The 25,834-nt window shown below is 41.7% G+C and overlaps 1 protein-coding gene across 1 annotated transcript in view; it reads right to left on the reverse strand.

Moving 5' to 3' along the window:
- Window positions 1-2,407: 2,407 nt before the first annotated feature.
- The window catches only part of TXLNB (taxilin beta), a 41,083-nt gene continuing 17,656 nt past the window's right edge, over window positions 2,408-25,834 (reverse strand). The window contains exons 5-11 of the mRNA XM_030945686.1: window positions 23,305-23,475; window positions 17,559-17,753; window positions 15,893-16,012; window positions 10,817-10,891; window positions 5,519-5,611; window positions 4,309-4,404; window positions 2,408-3,217 (exon numbers count right to left, since the gene is read on the reverse strand). Coding sequence (XP_030801546.1) covers window positions 2,408-3,217; window positions 4,309-4,404; window positions 5,519-5,611; window positions 10,817-10,891; window positions 15,893-16,012; window positions 17,559-17,753; window positions 23,305-23,475 — 1,560 coding nt within the window. The remainder of the gene's footprint in view (window positions 3,218-4,308; window positions 4,405-5,518; window positions 5,612-10,816; window positions 10,892-15,892; window positions 16,013-17,558; window positions 17,754-23,304; window positions 23,476-25,834) is intronic.

The raw sequence follows: 25,834 nt of genomic DNA on the forward strand, positions 1-25,834 counted from the left end.
CTGATAACAAACAAAACTTGTAACAGAAACTATATTTCTACCAACTTAAGTCAATGGAAACTAAAAGAAGCGTATCAGGTGAGTATAACAACTTTTTATCTTGGGATAGAGATTTGTTATAGATTAATGTTTTCACAGGCATGTAACTGGCTTGGTTTATTTCAGAGATGGCCATTCACTTAGGGCTTTGAATCTGAATATTTGATGGAATTCATGTTGCCTAATTTAGGTACCTAACAATAGACATATTAAATTTAAATTAGTTGTCTTAGGCTGGCTCTAGCATCTGAAGAGAAAGATCATCTTCAGAGAGAAAGTAATTCCTTCTGACTAGGATGCCAGTCTTATCATGGGATAACTTGTCCTCAAAAGATGTTTTTCCTTCTCCACTGTTTATAAAAGGAGCTTAAGATAACTGACTCTAATTATCTACTTTCACATGATTAAAGACATGAGATAAATCCTGTAGGTCTTGTTATCTAACATAAGGCATTCACAATTGAAAACTGTAGTCATGATAGCTACAGGCCATATCCAAACACATTTTGCAGTTTATTCTCTGTATACTCCAAGGGCCAGCTCTGTAACCAAGCAGTTCACAGACATATTTAACCAAAGTATGGGCCATGTTGGCAGTAAGCAAAGATTCAAACCCCATTTTTGGAGGGTGATATGCTGGGAGGACTCTGTGGCCACTGTTTCCCACAGTGCGTCAAAAGTGACATCTTTCCTCTTGGTTCACCTGTATTTCAACTTTGGCTTGAACGAGTTGCTTTGTCTTTGGGGTCTTCTTGGGATTTGTCTATAAACATGGGTTTCTTTGATTGTAAGATTTCTCTTTCCAACCTCAAAACATCTTGTTTAATTGCCTGTTTCAAATTCTTAAGCTGTCCAGCTAAGACTCTGAAAGGCCTGGGAGGAATTCAGAGGAAAGAGATGAGAAACAAGGAATGTCCCCCAGGATTATTTTAACCTTCTTTAAGCCTACTTAGGCTTAAAGAAGGTTAAAATAATCCTGGGGGACATTCCCGGGGGACATTTTAACCTTCTAAAAAGCCTACTTAGTCTCCTTGCTTGAGACTGTAGAGCTGTCTGGGTAGGTATCCTCCCTTGCCTCCTTTCTTGTTCATCTCTGTTTTTGGCACCAGAACAAACCAGTTTCTGACAAGGTGGCTGCATTATTAAGCAATAGCTGTTGGCAGGCAGGTGGGAAGAGCCAGTTAGACAAGAAAGGGGATGGGAACGTAGCCAGCCCCTGGAGGTGCCTGTGAGAGGGATTCCTGCTTTCCTGGTTCTTCTTTGCTTCTGGCTTATTGACTTGTGCTCTATTTCCAGAATGGGGTGACAGGGGAGTCCTCATCCTTCTCCTGGGAACATTAGCCCATGCAGCAGTGCCAGGAGGAAGCTGTGGGTGATGTAGCTGTAACTGGGAGGGACAGCACCATCCAGAAGCACAATCTCAGGATTATTCTTCTGTCTTCTTCTGGAACACATCCTGGTACCTTCCACTCTGCTTTCTGCTCCTTGCCTAGAACTGGGATCTGCAACCAACTTCTGAACTTCTAACCTTGTTTGTGTGCTGGAAGCAGGCATGGTCCCCACTGTTGGCCTTGTGATTCCAAATATTATGATAATGTAGCAGTTTTCTGTTGGATGTAGAAAGAGAATTGTGACCCCTACCTTGGGAATTGCCATCAATTTGGAAATTGCTGTTTTCAGTTATTTTATGTGAATCTAGAAAAGATCTTTTCCCTTTCCCTATAGTTCTGTCAAAAACAAAACCTATTCTAGAACACTGAGCAGAAAAGACCAATGGAAGGTAAGGCTGAAAGCTTGTGGGTGTTTAGGTTACAGTGCTGAGTGGTAATTTCCTTGCCCAAAAATTCACCTCTGGTTGTTGCACCACCCCTTGGATATGGCTGACCACATTTATGGTTTCTCTATTTTACTTTGTAATTACAGATTCCTTTCACCTCATTTATTAAAATCACTCTGTGTCCATGTAGGCCACCTTTTATGCAATATCAAAATGAATAGATAGAATTAATTATGAATGTTTAAATATATGCATGAGAATTGCATTGGTTTTTGAAACATGGAGGTGCAACACTAAAATTATTTTCCTGAATGAGATGACTCATCATGCCTGGGAAAAAGAGTTCCTGTGATTTCCTTGTATTTCCATGTCATTAAGAAAATATTATACTTCAAGCAGATGAAGGACTGCAAAATTTGCAGACCCATTATTACTGGATAGTGGTAGCAAGGAGAAGTGCATTACATTTGCATACAAATACATGAGTGTGTTTTAGGAACCAATTTTGTTTCTTAAAAAAAAAAAGGTATCCATTTAGAGGACAAAGCAGAGCTCTGGTTTGCAGAAGACAAGCCTGGACACATGGTGTCTTCAATCCACCACTTCCATGTCTGTGTCCCCTGTTTGCTTCCCAGACTGCCCCAGGACAGATCTATCTGCTGGGCCATCCACACATTCTGCAGCTTTTGGTGGCCCCTGAACGGGTACTGGCATATTCCCAGGGGAGATGGGTGTGTTTTGTGTGGGGCTTGGCACGTTTTCAGGGGTTGCTGGCATGCTTTCAGTAGGTATTGGCATATTCCCAGTGGGGACAAGCACAGTCTCAGGAGGCACTGGCACGCTTTCTGCAGGTGTTGGCACCCTGTCTGGGAGTGAGGGCGTGCTTTTGGTGGGCTTTGACCCGTTCTCAGTGGGCACTGTCATACTTTCAGTGGGTGCTGGTGTGTGTTCAGTGGGTGTTGGTGTGCTCGTGCTGGGCTGCTCACAGGTTTTCCCAGCCTCTGAATGTGGAGTGAGAGGAGCAGGAGGTTCTGGCTCCAGGATGGCATTACATGTTTGAGTGTCACAGGGCTCTGGATTGCTGCTGTTGCTTGGGAGGGACTCCTCTGCCCTGTGGGATACCCTGAAAGCTTCAGCCAGTTGCTTCAGCATCCTCTTGTCACTCTCATGCAGCTCAATGCTCTCCTGCTCAGAGGGGGAGGGGGTTGTTTTAGTATCATCTTCTTCATCATCTTCTTCTTCTTCTTCTAAGATGCCATTTCCATTCACCTCTTCTGGGAACTGTGCTTGCTTTATTTTTTTGTACAATTCATTTCTCTCCTCCTGCAGAGCACGGCAGAGGTTCTCTAGTCTCTGGATTTTCAGCACAAAGCACTCATATTCCTTGGACCTCATGGCTTTCTGCAGTCAAAGACATCAGGCAAAGGTACAGGCTCAGTTTGGGTGCATGCAATTCATTAGTGGAACTGGCAATTAGGAAATTATTTGAGCAGCCTTCAGAGGATGCTGCCAGGTGGCTGGCTTTCACCAGCTGCTCTTCAATAACTATGGTGTTTGGGACCAAAGCTTCAAGAGGAAATTCATCCCTGTAACTACAATGTATTAACATTCTGGATACATATTCAGATCAATTTCACTCAAATATATTTGCAGGAGTACCTGCTGATGATCTGGAGAGATGGAAAAGCATAGTGGATGTCCATGCAGATAAGCAACCAAAAACCTGCTTAGACTTTTGGTTGGTGTGGGTGTGAATTTGGAGGAAAATGAGCTGCTTTATTATTTTTTTTTTTGTTTATCTTGCTTCTGGGCTCTGTAAGAGCATCCTGAATTGGAACATTTTCTACACCCAGTGAGGAAACAAGAGATACAGAAATCCATAAAAATAGAAATAGCAATAGCACAGAGCTACAAAGCTAACCAGAAAGATCTGGTCCCAGTTCAGCTTATGTTTGGGGTGAAACTTCAGGCAGCCTCTTATCTTTTTTGAATGAGTTCCAATGTGCTTATGAACTTCCTTTGCAATGCCCCTGGGACAGCACATTTAAAAGTATGGTGAGACACAGTACTTGCTTTTGACTCTTAGAGTCTGACTACACAGGAAGTTAATGAAAGGCATGATTTTAAAGTTCATTAGCTAGAACACATTAATTCCCTAGGTGGATGCTCTTATGCAGAAAGTAGCATGAAGTGAACTAATGCCAATTTGCTTGTATGGGAGAGCATTGAGAATCACCCGTTTTTAGAGGACTTAAAATTCAGAGTTACATAATTCAGCTTCTCATGGATGTAGTGGATGCCTGCACAATCTAAAAGCACTACCAGTTGGGATTGTCTTTTTCTCTAAAGAAATCCAATTATTAAGGTAGCTTAAAAGAAAGACCCTTAGATTCAAGAATAAAATTTTCACTGGCTTCTGGGATTATCTCATCTCCTAGTTAAAGTTTTACGTGGGGAAAAGGATGCATCTCAAGATGGGAAAGACTGCTCACCTCTTCAATCATGTCCAGTAATGCTCTGTTACAGTTCTCAAACCTGGATTTCCATGTAGCAGTATCCTTTTCTAACTTCTTCATTTTCTTTGTCATCTACAGAATCAGGAAGAAAAGCTGCATCACAACAGAAATTCCATGCTAAAGATGAAATTAGGGCAGCCCCTTTATTCAAGTCTTTGGCCCTACTCAGAGCTCTGCTACCAGCAGCTGTAGTGTCTGTGCTAAGTAATAATTTATGTTAAGGGATGGATTTCATTTCCAGTAGCTGCTATATCACTTTCAGCCTCTAGTCTGTAGTCCCAACAGTAGGACCAGTTGATTATAGCCAACTTCCAGCATACAAACTACCACAAAAACAAAAGGCAAAGAATTTGGTGGAATCTGTTTGTCTCTTTACCAGACTACAGTGTTAGACTGCTGGGAAGTTAAAGATGGCTCTTCTGGGCCCTCAAGGCCAGGGAAATTCCCCCTGGACTAGTCACCCCTCTATACTACCTCCAGAACACACCACTAGCTAAATTGCACCATTTTTCCTGATGATTTTCTGTAGGCAGAACTCTCTGCAAGGAATTATTAGGTGCTGCCTGGATCAGGGCACGAGGATTTTGAGCCTTGGTGGCAGAGCAGAACACTGTTTATTACAAATATGTACAATATGTAGATGTGTTTGGTTCTTAACTGCCATTCATTACAGGAAATAAGAACTCCAGCTGCAAGAAAACAGTCTCTTGGACTGTTTCCACATGGTGTGAAGGGGTTGGTGGGCTTCAGCTCTGCCAACACACTCTAGTAAAAGATGTGTAGCCTATGTCAAACTCTCTGTCAGTCACCCAGAAGGTTCTGGGCACTCCTGGGAACATGGTCTGATAAATGTGGCTCCAGAATCCCCCTCTGGTATGTCATAGGGATCTGTACCCAACCACCACATTGTATTTTAAGTAAAATATTTATTCTTCCAGGCATTTTCAGTTTTAGCTGAAATGGAGAGCTTTCTACTCTCTTTTCTGCTGTTCAGGTTGCAAAGCTCAAATCTAACGTGCTGTCAGTCGTGGCTGAGTGTGTCCTAAATCTTATTTGAATGTTGATGAAATTATTCTTCAAAATGTGCAGAGATGGCCCCATCTCAGGTAGAATTATTAGAGTGAGAAATATCAAAATCTAAAAGGAAAGTATCAGTTACAGAGTTCAGGCATGAGCTCCTACTCACTTTTTCCATCTCCTGTTTGAATGTGGCAAACACTTCATTGCTTTTGGCCAATGTTTTCTGAAATTCTTCAAATCTTTCAGAGTAGAGAGTGATCTGTATTAACAGAGAGCAAAAAAAACACCTCACTAATTTCAGAACATCCAGGATGGTGAACTTCTACTTTGGTAGAAGATAATGAAATAAGTATTGTGTTTGGGTATGGAAATTAGTTTCTGTTTGGAGACCATGAAAGCACAAACATCAGGGAACAGAAACTCTTTGCAACTTTTTATGGTTGCAAACTATTATGATTCCTCCATTGCAGAAAGATAAATTGAGTAAGAATTTAGTAGAAAGAGCCAGGCAAGTGATTTTAAAAAGACCTGGGAGTTATGGATGCTCTCCTCTCCTGAATGTTGCAGCTGTGGTATCCCTATAGAGGGTGTCCAGAAGAAAAGTAATTCTGTAGATATCAAGACTTGTGAAAACATTTGCCTTGCTTTGATCCCTGGCCCATCTCCATGGGCAAGGACTAACCTGTACTGGTCCAACCACTGATGCTGCGCAGGACCATTCAGTGTGATTAACTCAAGGTGAGAGCCAGCGTGAGCAGAGCTGTGCCTGAGCTCCAAGCCTTGCTTCCCCATGCAGATGTCACCAAACCCCAGCTTTAACGTGGGGGTTTCAGCCCTGGCAGAGGAGGTCAATACTGCATGGCTGCCTGGCTGTTCACCTGCCTTGTGGATTTCTCTGAGCACTCTTTCAGCCAGGCTGGGACCTGGGTGCTACCCTGGCTAGGATGCTTTTGATGTAAGTGAGCTGGGGGAGAGGTATCCCCACACCCTGCTGCAGTTATGGTTTCCCTTCTTCCATTTCTCCACCTGGTGGCTCAGGTTGTGGCCAGGAGCTGCACTGGCAGTGCTTGATGTGCTTCACTGCACTCCCCTGCTGAAAAGGAGTGTCACTGCTCACTTTCTATGTTACCTGGCATGTAAACACAGCCCACCCTTCATTTTCACGCTGCTGTGATTCTGCACTGGATTCCTTCAGGGTGCATCCCTGCACTACAGCTTGAGCAAGCTGAGAGGGCACCTTGTCAGCTCTGTTTTGGACTGCAGCTGCAGGCAAGGCCAGCAAAGACAGAGCAAGCCATCCCCAGCCAGCCTCTTTTACCAGTTTCACTTCACTCTGAGAAGCAGAGCAGAACAAAGTTCTGTTGCAATGTGCCAGATTTCAGACTACCAGGACTCCATATTTTGCTATCAGTTTATACCTGGCAGCCATGTGAAAGTTTATCTGTGGCTGTATTTTTTCATTATTACAATTTTTTTGTATCTAGAATCTTCAGATGGTTTTGGGGGAACAAATGTTCTAAAGATCTGAGATTAGTTTTTCTGTAAGATTTTATTGTTTTCAGCTTTTCCTGCATGGTTTGGTTTTTGTTGTTGTAGTTTTGTTTGGTTGGTTTTTGTTTGTTTGTTTATTTGTTTGTTAGATGTTTTTTTTTCCCTTTGGAAAAGAAGACCAGCTCCAGCTTGTTCCATTCCTTCTGGTGCCAGAACATCCCTAGAGATATTTAGGTCGTCAGACATTTCATCCGTCCAGCCTGGCAGCTCTTAGGAAAAATGTCACATGGTGTCACATGTGGTGGCTGAGGCAGGGTGGCTGCAGAGCACCGGGAGGGTCAAGAGCAGCCTGCAGTATTCCAGTATGTGCGTGCAAGCTGGTTGCCTTCTTTCTCCACACCAGCAGGGAGCAGGATGAAGGATTACCTAGGAACTTTTCTTTAGTGTAGAGGGGGTGTAGCCAACTCAGCCCCTCCCCTGATACTTCTGTGAAGTTACTGAGGGAAAGAATATTTAGAAAATGTTGCTAATAGTGGGGTGGGTTTCATTCTGATTTTGAATTCGAGTACAGTTATGTTATGTATCTTGCTTGTTCAAGCTAGTTTTTATGGTGCCCCTTGCCACAGCCACAAATGCAGGGTTCCAGCCAGGTATAGCCTGGGCTGTAAGAGCCTTGGAGGCTGAGAGGAGGGCACAGGCTGCAGCCCTTCCCCACAGAGCTGAGTGAGGACACAGGAGGTTAACCCATACAGAGCACTCTGTGGTGCCAGTGTCAGAGCTAGCTGACACGAAGCTTGCATGTTTGTATTTATACAAGGCTGTAGCCAGAGCTGTGACCTAGGCACAAACAAAAACTCAGAGGGATTTGCTTTAGCAGCCCAAGTTCCACAGCCTAGGTGGGACGCTGCTACCAGGTGTAGTAGTGGAATGTTGACATTTGGAAGAGACGTTGCAGCTCTAAGGAGAAATGCCTGAGCTTCCCAAAGCCAGGTGATGGAGCAGAGGTGGGAGTCAGAGAACTGAGGCTCCTAGCCCAGATCTATTTTAAAAAAGCTCACCTCAACTCTGTCTCTGCTTTCCCTTTCAATTTTTGCATATTGTTTAATTAGGTCAAAAACATTTCACATTTGAACAGGGCAAGCTCTGACCTCAGCTGGGTCCCTAAGCAGCACCACAGCACTAAGAATAGCTTCTGCAATTTAAACTGAATAATAAATGAATGTTTTCACAGTGGCAGGGAACAGGCTGTGAGAGATGTCACTCGCTGGGAGCATGCACTTGTGCTCCAAGATCAGGGAGACAAGGACTGCCTTGCTGTATCCAGCAGGACTGTGTGGGAAGGGAGGACAGCGGCAGCACTGCTGTGAGTGCAAGGCTTTGGGAAATGGGGCTCCTCAGCACTGCCATGCTGAGAGGATGCTACCATGGGGACACACCTTTGGCCTTGTTATGTTCTTCTTGGTTGCCATGGTTTAGTTGCCCTGTGCTGGCTACCAAACATTAAAGGCCTCAGCTGGCTTCTATCTTTTTATTTGGTTTCAATGTGTCTGCCTAAAATAGTTTGCCTAAGCATCATGCTTGGGGAGAGCATGCAGCATCCTGGGAAGCACCACCGCAGTTTGGCTGTGCCTCCTCAGCTGGTGCCAGATCCCTGTCACCATTTGGAGCGCTGCATTTTGGCTATCTCTGGCACATTGTGCCATCCAGAGACTGCCTGGCATGAATATGATTTCCTCAGTTCCTTCCAGCTCAAGGAAGAAGTGGGTGTTCATCACCTCTTCTGAAACAGAGTGATATCTCACTGTGAAGGTTATATTGTGGCTTCTCCCTATCTCAATGACCCAACATCTTCTCATAAATTTCCATTCAGCTGTTCCTCTGTTACTTGTAGAATCATAGAAAGACTTGTGTTAGAAGGGACCCCAAAGACTGACAGGGACAACTTCCACTAGACCAGGTTGCTCAAAGTCACATCCAATCTGTCCTGGAACACTTCCAGGGATGGGGCATAATATCTACTTATTGCTTTGTGTTGTTTGTGTCAAAGAGCTCTTTATGCTCTTTCTGTTCTGCACTTGCACAACACCTTGCATTACAGCATCGGTCCATGAGGGAGGTCCTTTGGTGCTACCATACTGGAAATAATAAAAATTAAAAAAAACCACTATTAATAATATTATTATTCCCAGTAATTCCAAATGATGGCTGATATGTAAGTGACAGAGCTCTCACACTTGAGCAATGCACTTAACTGCATATTTAATTTCAGGAAGCTAATCACCTAATTTTTGTCTGCACAAGCCTGGGAGGAGCACATATATTCTCAGTGCTTTTACAGACTTGACTGGTGTTTTCTAAAAACACCTTTTCTGTTTCAAATCTTCTATTTTTTAATCAATAACTCCAGCTTCATTAAGCTGGCTATGGAGATCTGCCTGCATATTTTTTTTCTTCTGGTTGAACATAGAAGTTTAATTAAAACAACTCTGAGAAAATTGGGAGCAGGTTTGCAGTCAGGACAGACTCAGTTGGAGGCCTTGGAGGTTTCATTGCAGAGCCTGTCAACTATTCAAACTATTATCAGCAGCAGTTTATATGATGTTCTTCGACGTGACACTGGCTTATCTCAGCCTCTGAAAAAACATAGAAAAAACTAAACCCCTCTTAGCATGTGTCCAGGTTATCAGTTTAAGACTGAAATTTCTTGATGGCTCAACAGGCAGCAATTAGACCATCTGCAAGGAAAAAGCTGGGACAACTTGCCTGTATGATTAGCTGTGAGCAAGAGCTGGGAGGCACTTCCTGATGGGTGAGGAGATCGGCAGCTGCAAGAGGGGCTGACAGACTGACACCACACCCCTCAAGGTTCTGCTTGGGGGGAATCTTTCTCACAGACAGGTCAAAGAATCTACACAATTTTTTCTTAAATCTAGAAAATCTACTGATACTCTCTCTTCTTAATGTCATCTGGTGTTCTCACTCATTGATTCAAGGTCTCACTCGAACATTCGAGGTGATTATTGCATCGCTCCCAAAGTGTAGTATATTCTGCCCATGTCTTGGTGTTACTGCCTTTCAGTCCAGCTTGACTCCTGGAGTAATTTTGGCAAGTAATTTTATTTTATTGAAAGTTTCAAATTACAGTTAAGCACTGAAATCCTAGAGACCCCTCTCTACAAGCCCTTAGTAGACAGAATTCCTGTTAATGAAAATGCTGCCTTTGCACCCCAGTTCAGAAAAGCAAATGGGCACAGCAGCTCCAGTTTGGTAAACTTGTTTCCTGATATGTATGTACTCCAGTGCTTTGCTGTATAAGAAACCTGCCTGAAGGTAGTTATGGTGAATAATCAAGGCACACACATTGTTCTGTGGTTGAGCACTGTAAATACTCATAAATCAGCACTTAAGAATGATTAGGATCAGAAGGGACCTTTAAAGATCACGTAGTCCAATCCTTCTGCCTTAGGAAGGAACACTTCCCACTGACCAGGTTGCTTCAAACCCCATCCAGCTAGTCTTGAACACTACCAGGCACAGGGCATCCACAACTTCTCTGGGCAACATTTTCCAGTGTCTCACCATCCTCACAACAAAGCATTTATTCCTCATATGTAAAAGAAGTCTCTCCTCTTTTGCTTTAAAACTGTTACCCTTTATCCTATCACATGTCCTGGCAAAAAATCTCTCTCCATCTTTGTAAACCTCTTTTAAATACCAAAAATTTCCAAAAATGGCCTCTTCTCTTCTCTTTTTTAGACTAAACAATCCACATGTCAGGGTATGATTTGCAGTATGGGCATTACCTTACAGTTGGCTTGAAAATAACCTGCTTCCTTTGCAATAGTCTGTGGGATGTAGAATGAGGCTGGAAGGAATACACAGAAAGTAGTTGGGATACTTTACCTGGGATGTGCCTCATGGGTTAAAAACTGGCAAACAAAGGCACACCATGCAATCACCTCTCCTACGTCACCTGTGCCTGCAGGACAGTCTCTTGCTCCTTTAACATTTTGGCCTGGAGCTTCCATTCTGCAGCTTGGTTCAGGAGCTGTGTTTTGGGCAACAGAGAAAAAATTGTTAGGTCCCTAGATTATCAGTTGGAAATCCTCATGCTCCAGCTACTCCTGTTACTGTGATAAGGAGTGGCCTAACTTTCAGGTGAATATAGTCAGGGCAGTTAGGCAAGGCAGACTATTTAGTATTATCCTGAGACATGGGACAGGCTATTTGCATTCCATGGGCATATTTGAATAGGAGTTCAAAACCTACTTGGAATTAACTGTGCAGTACAGTGGACTATAAAAAGTGTGGTATTTAACCACATCTTCACCAGACTTCTAGAGAATGGTTATGATACTTTCTGGCACATTCATTTCAGCACAGCTCCAGCCAAATTCCTGCTCTCCAGTGAATAGCAAACTTCCTTTTGCATTAACAACCATGAGTTAGCATGTGGGGATGGTCACAGGCAGACCTGCATTAAAAAATCTGGGAGTTTTCAGAAACCAGTGCATAGCAAATGTCATTCATTTACTGCCATCTGTTATCTTTGGGCTCTGTTTGCAGTGGCAAGTAGAGAATTCCAGCTCAGGGTGATAAAGGTCTCAGGTTAAGTAGGCAGCCCAGGAGGACCTTGACTGCAATTTCTTCCCTGGCTTCTTCTGGGAAGGTGTGGTTCCCTACTGCAAGTTGTTTGGCAAAATCACATTCTAATCTGCAGGCTGCAGATAAAACAGGTGGAGAATTGGTCAAGGCTGAAAGAACTGGAGGAATGAGGTTTGCAGAGACCTTTCCTGGCTACAGTTCTGAGTCAGCACTTCCAAAGTACACAGTAATATTTTAGCAGTTGGTTTAATAAAAAAGCAGGAAACATTTGCCAGGGTGTTAAAGAAATGTCTCTGTCGTCTACCAAACATTTATAAAGTGTTTTATTAGCCAGGCCAAATATATTTTAGAAGAAGAATGCTAATGATAGCTTGAGAAATGAGACATAAAGAAGTTACTTTACCACAGGATTTTGCTCTGTTGGACTAAATTGAACTTAAATTGTACTGTAAATTGTATTTAAAATAGCACAGCTGGGCTCTGAAAATATATTGATAATTAAAAGGACTGCGTACGTCAGGGGATCTTATACTGGAAGTGAAAGGCAAGTAGAAGCACATGCCGAAAATGTATTTGATCCCCAGTAAAAACTTTTATTCTAACCATTTTATTGGAAATAACATATGTAAACTATGGAAATACCACCTGGTAAAAGAGCTGAGGATGAACCCTAAAATGCTGACGGTCTCCAGCTCTTTGTGGCACAGAGACTATCTGAATTAGATTTGCTGCATATATAAACATATGTATATTGGCTCTAGAAAAATATTTCTTCCATCAATTTGGTCTTTTTATTTGGACCTACTGATTTTTTAACATCTAAAGTTTCCTAGACAAGAATGTTTTACAGCTCAATTATGAAGAAATTATGTGTTGTACTTATTTTATATCTGCCTCAATATTTATTTTGAGAATTTGATTCTATGGAAATAAATCAAGTTCTTTAATTCAGGTCTTTTGATTAAAATTTCAAATAGGATATGCCATGGCCAGTAAAAAGAGTTGGCATGGGTTAAATGAGCATCAGTTTGTGCATTTATTTTCTCAGAAGAGGGTATTTTCATGTACAAAAAGAAGAGGGTGCTTTTCATGTACAAAAAATGAAATAAATTTTTTAAAACTCTGGATGAAATCTGGATTTTTAAATTTCACCTTTCTTTGATATCTAATTTTTTAGAGTGTCTTTTAGAATTTACAGGGTTTGAATGATTTAATGAAATGTGCTTCAAAAACCTTCAGAGCAACCCAGTCCCTAAGCCAGTCATTACTTCTAAGGACTGGACTTTTATCTGAATTACTTCAATTTCAGCTAGGGTTACCTCCATATCCAATGTGACTGGAATAATGAAATGGTCCCACCTCCTACACCATGTCTTCGGCCACAACACAACAGATGGACAGAGAAGGCAAAGAAAAGTTGCTTCTTTTGCCTCTTAATGAAATCCCTCTTTCTTATTGACCCACATAACTTCTGCAGTCAACAAAAATCCAAGAGTTAATAAACGCTTCTGTAATGGAAGCAAGGCACAGAGAGGCTTGCTCAAATTAGCACATGTTCTTATGCAGCCTGAGGTCATCTGCAAACACCAAGCTGGGAGAAAATTAATCAGAACTGATACTTTTATTAATAGACTATGAAGTGGTAACAAGGAGGCTGAAGTATCAAGAAACGAATAAATATTGCATGTGGTGTTTACAGAGCAGCACTTTAGTGAAGGGTGGTGATGCTACACTCTATTATTAGAGCTATGGTAGCTGCTGGAGGCCCAGACAGTCACAGGGGCTGGCTTAGTGAAAATTAAGCTTCTCTTTTGGCTGTCAGACTCTCTAAATTCCAATTATGTAGTGCTGACCAGTTGTGGGATGGTGATAAAATTGCATTCTTAGGTCAAGATGTCCCTTTGTGGAAACCACATGTTAGGAACTACAGCTGCTTCAACAAGGAATTGCATTCTTTAATGCATGTGTAGAGTGAACTGTGCAAGCAATGAGATGACCTCCTTTTGAGGTGTACACGCTCTGCAAGAGGGAACGCCTCTCATTGTCTGAGGTAAAGAAGTTTTGCACAGGGGTAAAGATTCCCACATGGAAGAAGTGCATGGGAAGACATCAAAGTGAGCCTTCAAAGAGTAATCAAATAGATAAAAGCATACAATAATTTTCATTTAAGAACACTTGCAAAATCCTGCAGCAACGGTCATGCATAAGGATGAGAAAATTCTATGGAGGGAAAGGTTCTGAAAACTGTTCTAACTTTGCACATTACTGAGCTGGAGAGAGTAACAGCTAAGTGAGAGAACTCCATCAAAAGCACCTTGATTTCACGCATACATGTATATACATTACTCCCACAGACACACGCACAATGGCTGGGTGGGTGGGACTAAGAGCACATCAATAGGATGGAGGTGGGAGCCAAGTGTAGGCCAGCTCTCTGGTGCTGGGCTACCCGTGATGAATCGTGACATGCCTAATTATGCCTTGACTCATTGCATGGCTTTTGGCCTTAATTTCTGCAGCTAAATCTACCACACTTGGAGGTGATGTTAGCCCCACATCACCAGCCTACCTCAAGGACAGCATTTTTACACATTCTTTTGGACAATGGGAAAAATATTCTTTGTACACTGTGCATACAATTATACACCCACTGCGTAAAGGTTTTGTAGCTTGTTTTCAAACCTGTTATTTCTTACACACAGCAAAGCCCAAAAGAAAATCTTCCATTCCTAATTGTAGACAGTGATGCCTTTCAGTGCTTTAAAAGAAATGAAAATACCAAGTCTGTGCATACCAGTTCTGGATAATACATACAAAGAAGTTTTGGCTACAATAGGGACAGTCACAGATGACAAGCAGTCCCAAAATTCATGTTCTGAGAGGTGCAGCATGAAAGGTCATTGACACAAGGCTGTATATGCCAATTTTCCATAGAGCCACTGCCTGGTCTTTTATATCTTCTGTTTTGAGGTTTTTTTCGCCTCAGTATTTGAAATCTGGTACTCATTAGCAGAACTCCCAGTGACATCAGTAAAGTAAGCCCATATTTGCTTTGCCATTGTAAGTGATTTCTCGGACATCCGGAGATTTTTGGAGTTTAAATCTGCCAAGAATCAATGGTCATGAATGAAATTTTGGGGTTTGGCTTTATGTAGGTTTCAGAGTGAAGGAGAATAAGTCAGCTGGACTACAAATTGTCATGCAGTGATATGCAGATTTGCACAGAGAAGCCCCAGCTCGTTTTCATCCTCACTCTTTAGCAGGGAGTAAAGCTGAGCTGGAGTGGGTGTTCCAGCTGCAAGATAAGTGCAGAGAAAGAGGATAAATGTTCTTATGGGCTGTTTTTTGGTAAGAGGTGTATGCTGTGTTTCTCTTGTGCTCTAAAAACAAGTCTTAGAGCCCCATATTTTCATCTATTTTGAATATTTTAAGATACCCATTAGAGCCATGCTTGCGCTAATATGTTTCCAGATATGGGGAAGGGATAAATGTCCTCTCTTTATAGAAATCTCTCATTCTGCTCCCAAGTTAGCTGGAGGACTGGTGAAAACTAAAGCTTTCTTCCAGCTGATGAGAGCCTGTCACTCCCTCTGAGAGCTGCTGCCTCCACTGAGAAGAGGGACTACGTGCCTGCGTTGAACTCTGATCCTTTCTAGATGTGAGGATTGCTGTGAAAATACCAGGCAGTCTGAGAAAATTAATTTTAGTCTGATTGAGTCACAAAATGTGTCAGACTACAGATGGAGGAGTGTCCTCCTTCCATCCCAGCTGTGCCCGCAAAGGACAAGCCTCCTACTTTTCCCTGTCCCCCTGCTAGAGATGTCCTTGCCTCCAGAAAGGGAGGAAGAGCAGACAAAGCTGCTAAATGGATCCAGACCCTGCCTGCCTAAAAGAGGCACTGGCAAACCAGTATAAGGAGGGAAACAGTGAAGAGGAGGCTTTGTAAGAGCAAGTGGCTCCTGTGGATTCCTCCATGGCAAAAGTGGATCCATGGCAGCATGCCTGGGGAGTCTGGAACCTGGGGGAATAGCATCCTTCAGCCATTTCACTTCAATCCCACATTCTTGGCCTCCTCTCTGATGGTTTAGCTGTGTGCATTCATATTGTGTGGGGAGATGGAGTATCAAGTACCAGAGACAACTGAAAACCAATGGCATCACCTGACCTAGCATCACCATGCACCAACTGCACAGTAACAGTGATTTAGCTGAAACAGTCTGGGCTCTAACCTACTGCTCTGCAGTGTGCCTCTAAAACTGTAAATGACAATGAAAGCAGCCTTTCAGAGGCTGTTACTTTGCGTTGAGCACTGATGGTAGCTATAAAAACTTCTCTACTACTGTACCCCAGATTGGACCTGAATATATTAGTGAAATAGCGCGCAGGGCTTGTTTTGGCCTAAAGCTAGATGAAAGACAGACAAATTAGAAGGATAGGTACATACATATTCCTTCTCTTTCTGGTGTCGCTCCTCAGCTTCCTTCATCATTTCCTGAGACTGTTCCAACTTGGCATCCACCAGTTTCTGTTGAAGTTCTCTGTGCTTAAATATTTTGTCAAGGTGCTGAAAAAAAAAATCTGCTGAATGTGCAGGTTTAATTACCTACATAGACTTTCATGCTCGTACATGTACAGCTATTTACTGGAACACTTAAAAGACAAAATCATTGCAAAACAAGAAGACACTCCTATTGCAATTACTAAACAGTTACAGCTCTGATAAGAATAAACTGTGCCAGAATTAACATGGGAAGGGAAGCTGGTGTACATTATCAATTTTGATTTATTGGAAGAAAAAAAAAGCCTCAGTATCTTTGCCCATTCTAAGGTCTACATATGCAGTCATCAGTAGAATTTAGTATGACTGAAGATCAAATAATTGCTCATCAATAATAAATATGCTGGGGACACACGTTTTTAGCTGTTAAATGGCCACAGTGTGGATGATGGTGCAGACACATTGCACCTGCAGTACTGGGAGGACGTGCATAGCCCATGACATCCTCTCTGTGTAAATACAAGCCCAGCACATCCCCTTTGGTCTGGACATACCTGCACAAGGGAGGGCCTGGGTGACAGGCCTGAGTGGGGATCTGGAGATAAGACCAAACAAACCAGAGGCCTCCTCTAGCTTGTAAATTGTCTGCTTTCATGGTGACTTTCGGGAGATAAATGTTGCTGACAGCCTTCTCCACTCTTAATTCACTTATATAAAATTCATAGGAGCAATTATTCTGCATGTGTCCCTCTGGTTTACATTTTCTTCTCACAGACACCACAAGAGAGGAGTGTACATTTCCTTCATTCAGTATAGGAATTCATACATGATTCAACAGATTTGGAAAAGCAGGTATTGTATCAGTCATTCCAGATTGTAAAGATAGATAACTTATGTTTTATTCAGTATGATAATGTTGTCTGATTGCACTGAGGCTCACAGTAAATGTATTTAGAAACTATAAAAAGACCCATTGTGATATTTGTTGATGTTTGTCCTAAAAAAAAAAAAAAAGATAGTTTGGGATTTACTGGAGGATTTTTTTCTGGTGTCAAAATGAAAAAAAAAAAACCAATCAATTTAAATTCAAAGGCTCTCCTTTATCTGCCATCCTAATTTTCTGCTTTTGGGCAAGGGTCAAATAGGTTACATCAGAGCCCTTCTCCAACCTGCTTCTGGAGGTAACAAAATATATTTATTGTCACCTGCAGAACCCTGCCTAAAGGAAAGGGAGCTGGGATGTACCCAGAGGGAGCTTAGTGGGAAGGAGGAACGGGATGCTGGGGGAGCTCCCCAGGGATTTGGGGGAGCTGTGACTGGGTTGGGGCAGCTCAGCAGACAGGTGGCACCTCTGGCTGCTTGGGTGCCTCAGCCCCTCTCATACAGCAGCAAGGCTGCCGTGGCTGCCCTGGGCGGGGTGCTGTCCCACAGTTCCATACCGCAGAGACTGGAGGCTTGCTGCAGGCACGGTGCTGCTCAGAGGGAAAAGCACGGTGGGGACCACCCCGTGAGACAGCCGAATGATGGCCAGGCTGCTGGCAGTGCTTCCTGATCCCCTGGGACAGCCCGACAGTGTGCTGCCATCCCAGCCAGCAGCCAGGGCACTGCTCACCTCTTCCCGCAGCTCGTACTGGTCAATGATGCTCTTCAGCTTCTCTGCCAGCTCCGTGTTCTCCTGGCAGAGCTTCATGTTCCTCTCACTCTGCTGCTCGATCTGAGCCTGGATTTCACTCAGTGTGCCCTGGAAGTGATTAGTTATTTCTTTCCTCTTCTCATCTTCCTCCCGTGCCCGCTGGATTGTTTCCTCCTGTTGTTAAATGGGAGAGAACACAGTAAGTGAGAGGCATAATAAGCAGTTCCAGAAAAATACTGTTTCAGAGTAGCATAAGGCTTCCCTTTGAAGGATTATACGTGTTTGCATTCCTCTTTGGAGATTTTCTTGCTTTCATCTGCTCCAGCATTAGGCAAGATTCTAAATTTACAGAGCCAATTACACAGTGGCCTTGAGAAAATTAGGGAACTAAGATTTTGCATTTATAAAGATGGATGTAGAGCAGAGCTCAGGTCAAAGCAAGCCTGAAGGAGAGGACATACATGCATGTCTTGATTCATGATACTTCATCACACCTTTTTCTTTGGAAATAGATATTTAGTGGAAACAGTCGAAAGCTCTTTTATCAAAATTCTCTTTGACTGAATTAAAAAATCACCTTTTACAATGCCTCAATTTAACAAGGAATCTTCATATCAAAGTCATGGCCTTTGGCATTTAAATTTTTAAGAGAAATCCATCACTTGCTGAAGAATCCCTTCCAATTCCTCAATTTTCCTTCCCTAATTTTTAAACTGACATAAACATTTGCACTAATTTACTAGCTAGTGAATTCAAGGAAAGCTTTTAAGTCTTTTCCTACAGAATTAAGGCAGACAGATTTAATTTTTTTCCCTATTATTGAACTTCTGTTTTAGATTTGTTTATATAAAAGACAATGCAGAAAGAATCTGGATTCATTGCTTTGGATCCAGTAATACTGACTATTTTTATTCCTTCCTCATTTTCTTCCAGGGCAGTCTGCCCTCCTGGGGAAGGTAATCCTGATATAGAATTGCTAGACCATATCTGCTGTAGTTACAAATCAGGCCAGGACCACGTTAAAAACTCATTCCACAGCATACTAATGGCATACTCTAAAAAGGTTTCAACTATCATAGTAATTTGCATAAAAATCTCTGGTAACACTGCATCTGGATATTTTGTATAAATATATTTGAATAAAGCCTTGGCTGACTCTAATAAGGTATAATTTGTATCATGAACGTGACATAGCAGGCATTGATTTGGGCCCTGCTCATAAAGTAAGGTGAATACCAAATGACCCAATTTCTGCTTAGCATGCACAACACGAGCCTGATCTAGGGCAGCTGCTGTTCAAGGTAGGGCATGTTTGTCCTTTTGCTGTCCAGGGAGCAATAGGGATGCCAACACCTTGGATGATGGGAGGAAAGCAATGGAGCCATTAATAATACCCTGGTGCACAGAAATGAATAATACCCTGGCGCATGGAGCCCTGCTGTGCTCTGCATTTCACACAAGAACATGTGTGTGTATTCATAAAGAGTAATACAAAGTGTGGACCCAGAAGGACTCTCTCTTCTAATAGGAAGGAAAAACTTCACGTGGAACTGGGCAAATGACTTGGGGGTTGGGTCCTGGTTCAGTACCTGGCTTGGAAATTGGACATACAGAAAATTTGCATCAAGATGAAAGAGAAGCTCTCCATTTTTTTTTCTCCATTGGTGAGAATGATTTTGAAACATTTTGCTTAACCAGCAATAGAGCTGTTTGTAGGTATTTTTTGTTTAAATCCTTTAAGCAGAAGAATGATCTTCCAAAGTAGTGTTAAAAATGCTGCTCAGAAGATCTTTTAGATCTATTGATTTAGCATACCCAAAAGGAAGCATTTAATTTTCTTTTAAAAGGGCATGTTTACAAACAATGTCATCCTTTTTATTTTTATTTGCAACTTTTTCCAAATTTGGCTTGAAATTCTTGGTAGTTTTGATTAAGTCAGAATTCCATTTTATCTCTGATACACTGTTTAAAAAACTCCTCATGCCTCTTGGTTCTCCATCACATAGGTGCAGCCCTGAGCAGGCAGAAGAGTGCAGGTGCTTCACTTCCAGAAGCCAGAGTGAGAAATTGAACTTGCATGTCTGAGGTTGTCTCTCTGTGGCTTCAAAACATCCTTCCTCAAAACCATATTATTGTTATAATGCAGGTAGCCTTATAACATGTCACTACCATGATTTAAAGCTCTCCAGAGTAATAAGTCCATATGAATATAAACCAAAAAAGGTGGATTGTGCATATGTCACACCAAACAGTTCTGTTACAAGGTGAAACGAGACATCCTGAGACCACCAATCATGTAAATGTAAAAAACCCAACCCTCTACATATGTGTTACTCAGAAGATCTTATTTCTTGCTCTTCTGAGGTAGAAAAATGATACAATACAGAGCACAGAGACAATACAAAGATTCATGTTTAAAGACACTGAGCCAGCAAGCATTTATTTGCAGGATGCAGGATTTCTCTGTATCTGTTCTGCTTTGGAGAAAAATATAGTTGAGAAGGATATTTGCTTGGGATGGGGGCTGGTATGTGTCCTGGGGAGCTCCTCAGAGGCCCTCATTTGTTAAATCCTTGGGATCCCAGTCACAGTTTAAAGGGAACTGGCTGAGCAGAAGGACAACAGCGTGGCTACAGCACTGAGCAGAGACCAGCCATAAACTCTTGTTCTCTCTTCTCTGCCCTTTCTGAACCTTTGCACTCCCTGTTTACCCTTTCAAACATATGTTCTTGTCCTAGTGCAATACTGCTTTTGTTCTCATGTTTTGCTGCCAAGAATGTAAGAATGTAAAACCTTGTTAAAATTAAGACAGGATATTTTGCAGTTTGGGATTTAGCACAGGAATGTGAGATGATTTGTGAACAGAAGAGTGTGATTGATACTGGAGTTGTTCTCGTGCCTCTCTGGGGCAGTTCCAGAACACTATTGGTCTGCTGAAGCCATATCAGCCAAGATGATATGAGTGAGGAACACTTTTTCCAATGAACTGTGCTCTTCATTCCCAGGCACCACAGTCTGAGCCAGTTTGGAGCTGAGCCCATAACTAAAGCTGTTGACTTTTGTGACATTTGTATGAAAGTCATTGCTTAATGCCTGGTGGCAGGGAGGACGAGGGACCTGAGATGTTCATGTCACTACAAGATGCTAAGTAGCTACCAAACTGTCAGATAATTGGCAGAACATGAACTCCATGCAGAGAAATGAGTTGCTGTTGCTCTTAGCAGAGCTGCTTTTTATTGCACTGGGAACACATACCACTATTTCACAAACCTTTATTTTGCTTTTCTTGGAGGGAGAATTAAACATCTGTGTAAATGCAAGGAAATAATCAGAGTAGCTGGACTACGTGTAAGCGAGAATTTGAGGCTGGTATCCAATACTAACCAGAAATTTCTCTTCTCTGATCTGCCCTGTGGATTTTCAATGCAGCTCTGCATTGCATATTCATCACCACTTGGCTGCACGGATGTGCAGTTAATGGGAATTCCACACACCAGATGAGTGAAGATGACATTTACATGACATGATGTGCATATAATGTACCACATGGTAAGTCAGAGGGGGTTTCTGATCTGGGCAGGCCAGCTTTCTCCTTTGCTATTGAAATGACACAGTCTCCTAGCTTCTATTTTCCACATTTTGAAACATAATCAAACTGCTAATCCCAAGCACTAAAAAATTATGAATCTCTGTCCTGCCAAAACCAAAATAAAAATATTTAAGCATAAGATTTTAAAAATACCATTTGATGGATTTTCTGGTTTTGGGCCCTCTCAGTATAGTCATAAGTGAAAGAAAATTGCACTCGTTTAAATAAATAGAACATGAGTTTCTGGACATTCACAGATTTCTAGGAGCTAAAGCATAAAGGCAAATATTCCAAGAACTATGCTAAAATTCTTAGAGAGACAAAACTGGATAAAGATAATGAATGCGTTTTTTTTTTACTTTATTTCTCATACATTCTGCAAGTGTATTTTTTCTTACTGTCTTATTTAATTTTGGGTTTTTTTCTACACTGATAGCATGGGAACCAGAGGAAAGATAGTATTCTGGGTTTCTTAAAAGGTCTCCAAATTCTTAGAAAGAAGTGATGAAAATATGAACACTGCTTCCTAATACCAGATCACCTCAGGCATATTCCCTTGCTCACCTGGCAAAGATACACAATAAAAATAAGAACTGAGCCTGAAATTTATAGGTTAATTTAGAGAACCTAGTTACAAAGTAAAGCAGTCCAAAAGGTAAAAAGATGTTGAAAAGAGACTTTCCTAATTGTAAAGATGAAATGTGTGAGGAAGTATTTATATACAAAGAGAATGGAAAAATCATGATCTCTAGTAGGAAGATTGATAAGCATAAAGTAGCTGGGAAACTGTATGAGGAATTCAAAAAAATTTGTTCCAAATATGTTTTCCAACTAGAATTAGTTTTTCTAAATGCCCCAGTCTTCACTGATTTGTTCCACTGATATGATTTGCTTAGGAATATCAGTTAAAGCTATGCAAAGCACTGTACACTGTATCCTTAATTCACTTTAAAACTGGCTCGTATTTCTTCTGAAAGATTTTACCCACAGGTGGCCTGGTAAATCAGTGTGGATCAATATTGAAGAATAGCTCGGGTCTAATACAAATGACAGGCACAAATTTAATTTTCACTAGAAGTTCTGCGTGACTGTAACTGAGCACAGAGACATTTGCTTCTAGCTTCCCTATGTGTTAAACTGCTTTTATCCTTCTACTAGGGCATACACTAGTTTGAGTGTATGAGTGACTATTCCCTCTCCCAGCTGTATTCTTACCAGCACAAAATGAAAGTCAGAGCAAGACCCTGAAGTCCCACTCCTGAGCCAGTGGAAATGAATGAAAATGCATTACCAGTAACAGAGGTTATATCAGGTGGAATTCTTGCTGCTGACAATTCCTATGTGTAATTCTATACATAACTATATCCCCATAAAGAAAGGGCTTGAATAGATCAAAGCAGAGGCCTTTTGTACACTAATACCAACACTATCACTAACACGCACTCAGAAAAAAAAGGATGATCACAACAGAAATATTCTTCTTGAACATACTTTTTTTTTTTCAATCATATCATAAATTTCACATTTAAATGGCATGATGCACCAAGCAATTGGCAGACATGGTGTATGGGTCCCAGCATTTTGACACTCCTGAAAATTTTCTCTTTTAACTGATTCTTGTAATCCAAACAACTTCCACAAATAATGTTGGCATTCTTCCTGTCTTGACGTTTTGTGTCTTTAGACAAATGTCCTGATTGAGTAATCCTCACAAATCACTTGAAAAAGTCCAAGTGCTCGAATTACATGAAAACACCCACCAGCCTCCTGTGAGTCCACTGGAGCAAAGCTGGTGTTCCTGTGGCTCTGTCCATGCATGTGCATTTGCATCTGCACTCTGAGGAACATGGTCTGTTAGCCCCACTGCTCTTCTCTGCACTGAGCTCCCTAATAATGCAAGGAAGGCTTAGAGCTAGTGTGGGCAAACCCAGTGTCCAAAAGTGCTGGGATATTTCCAAAGGAGAAACAAAGGAATCTTGATGTAAATGGACCTCAAGATCAGAGTGTTTATATAATAATTATATATTGCATGTGCAGATGCAAAAGTCCCTTTGATTTGGTACTAGAGGGAGATGGCAAGGTGTCAGCATCATCTTTCCCCTCACTGCTGGGTACTGTGCTAAGGCTCCCACTCACCTTGAGGTTCTTGTTGTGCCTCTGGAGCTCCCGGCACAGGCTCTCGAGCTTGCTGCGGGCGAGGATGGCTCGGCTGTGCTCACTCTGCAGCTGGTCCTTCTCCTTGGTGATCTGGGCTTGTCTCTTCTGTAGATACTTCAGCTTTTTCTGCTCAGCACGATGTTCTTCAAGCTGGGCAAAATGGGGATTAAAACAGGGAAACATTGATTAAAATGAAACAAAGAGGGATAGAAAAGAAGATGAACTCTTTTGGTCTAGGGAAAGTCTTCACACTTTCTTAGCATCTTAGGAAATCTTTTGTGTTTACCAGCACTAATGTGATAGAAGAGAAGAACCTGGAGATTCCCAAGCATGCTTGCTGCAAGAGTCTCAAGTGTGCTGTACTGTGGGTAGGTGAACATAATTTTTAACATTCTTGTCACACCATTTTAGCTCTTCCTTCTTTGGTTTGAATTTCTTTGAAGGACATCTGTGAGGTTTTTATTTTTGTTTCAACGTTTGGAATTAGAGCAGTCAGTAGTGCTTTATGTGGTGAGATTTCTCCAGATCATGAGGTGATACAGTGGTTGCTAATTCTATTTTATTTTTCAGTTTCCTGAAAAAGAAGCAGTTTCCTAAATATCCAGGAACCTGCTGGACAAAACAACAGAAGAGGAGCTGGAGACCAGGAATGCTGTTCACGTGGGGGCTTTGTTGCTTATGGAGGAGAATTCCCTTCAGAGAAGAGTTTCTCAAAATGACATGTGGCACCTCCTCTTGCCAGGCTCCTCTGGCTCACAGGACCATGTGAGAGTGTCTGTCAGTTGTGTTTCTGAAGGTCCTGTCATCAGTGGGGGTGGGTCATGGTGCATCAAACCTCTTTTGGGCTCTTTGTCTCCATATAATTCCTGCAGGAAACAGGGACAGTCCCTACTGTTCCCTTGGGAGCCTGATGTTCTGTGGGTGCATGACTCCTGCCTTCCCTGGAGGGTCGGTAGGGAGCAGGGTGTATTTGGAGGGGGCAAAGATGACCAGCAACATAATTGCTAATAGTAACCCCCGCACAGTCTGGTTATTTCTTTTGGTGCATGTCCATCACTGGATGTTCAGAAAAAAAATTCCTCTACTATAAATTAACACCCTAACAGTGTTAGGTCTTTCACCTCTGAAGTCTTTCACCTCTGAAGCTTTTAATGATTTCATCTCCTGTTCCAACACACAATAACCCTCCTCACTGTATCACAGATGTGCATACATGGCAAAGTATTTCTGAAATCCAGATGTTTTCTGATTGAGAAACAGTAGCACATGAGCTTAAACATATGAACCTTAATAATAACAGTTGCTGTTAGGGCTACATTATCTAATAATATGGTATCGCTTGTACTAATTAACCCCACTATGACTGGGAAAGTCTGTGAGCACTGGGGAATGATGTGCAGCTCAAAAAAGACAGTCAACAGCATCATATTTTACACTTTCATCTATTTTCTGTAGATGTTCAGTAATTTATGCTTATAGGAGACAGCTTTATGTATTATTAATAAAATCACAGCTAAGTGTACCACAAAACAATGCTCCCATCAGCTTGGAGTACATTTACAGTTTATGTCCAACTTTTAACACATGTATTGGCTATTTTTGCTCCTGTAGATCACAATATGGGCTTTTGCATCTAGTCAAGCTGCGCTAGCTGAAATAATTTTTCTACTATTGTTGGAAAAGAAATTTATTTTCTGTAATTAAGGCTGAGATCTTTTTCCTTCATAAATTTGTTTTTGTCCCCTTCCCCTTATGGAGGGATAGAATGTAAGAAAATAAAGATAGTGCAGAAGGGAGTCTCACACCTGAGGAGTTGCAGCTATACTAACCACCAAAGATTAGGAACAGGCCTGCCCTTAAGAGGCCACAGCTGTGTCCGGTAAGAAGAAGAGTGCTACAAAAGAGTGGGTTAGCTGGGTGAGAAGGGACTTGGAGTTTGTTGGTTGTGCTGAGAAGAGTGATGGAGTTTGTTGGCTGTGCTGTGAAGAAGAAGGAGTTAGTGCTGTGAGGAGTGGCACATGAGAAATCACTGAAAAGGTATGGGACTTTTGCAATAAGATGAAAACATCCCCTTTCTGCTGAAAAACATAAAAAGTGTTCTTTTTGCTTCATGTTTTGCATGCACAGCCTGTGCTCAGTGGATAATTATTTATCCAAATTTCACGACTCACTTAAACTGTGCTTGAGATAGGGGGCTCAGAATAAAGTTGGTATTAATCACGCTATGAGACATCTTCCATGCATTTTTTTGGCCTTTTTTTCCCCCCTATCATTATTACTTGCACTAGAAACTTATATCTCAAAGTTCTCAGGAATATCTAAGACATGGTATTATTTTTGCAATGAAAAAGGCAATTTGCTGGTAAACAGGAATGCCAAAATGGTCCCCAATGATAAATTTTTATGAATAATTAATGAAGTAGAAGCTAAAATTAACTGCAAATAGAAGCAATTTTTACTTTTGAAAGCTGTCATAGAGAAATAGTTAATTTAGGAAAGAAAAGTTTTA

This window comes from Camarhynchus parvulus, chromosome 3 (assembly GCF_901933205.1).
Source record: "Camarhynchus parvulus chromosome 3, STF_HiC, whole genome shotgun sequence".
NCBI classification, from domain to species: Eukaryota; Metazoa; Chordata; class Aves; order Passeriformes; family Thraupidae; genus Camarhynchus; species Camarhynchus parvulus.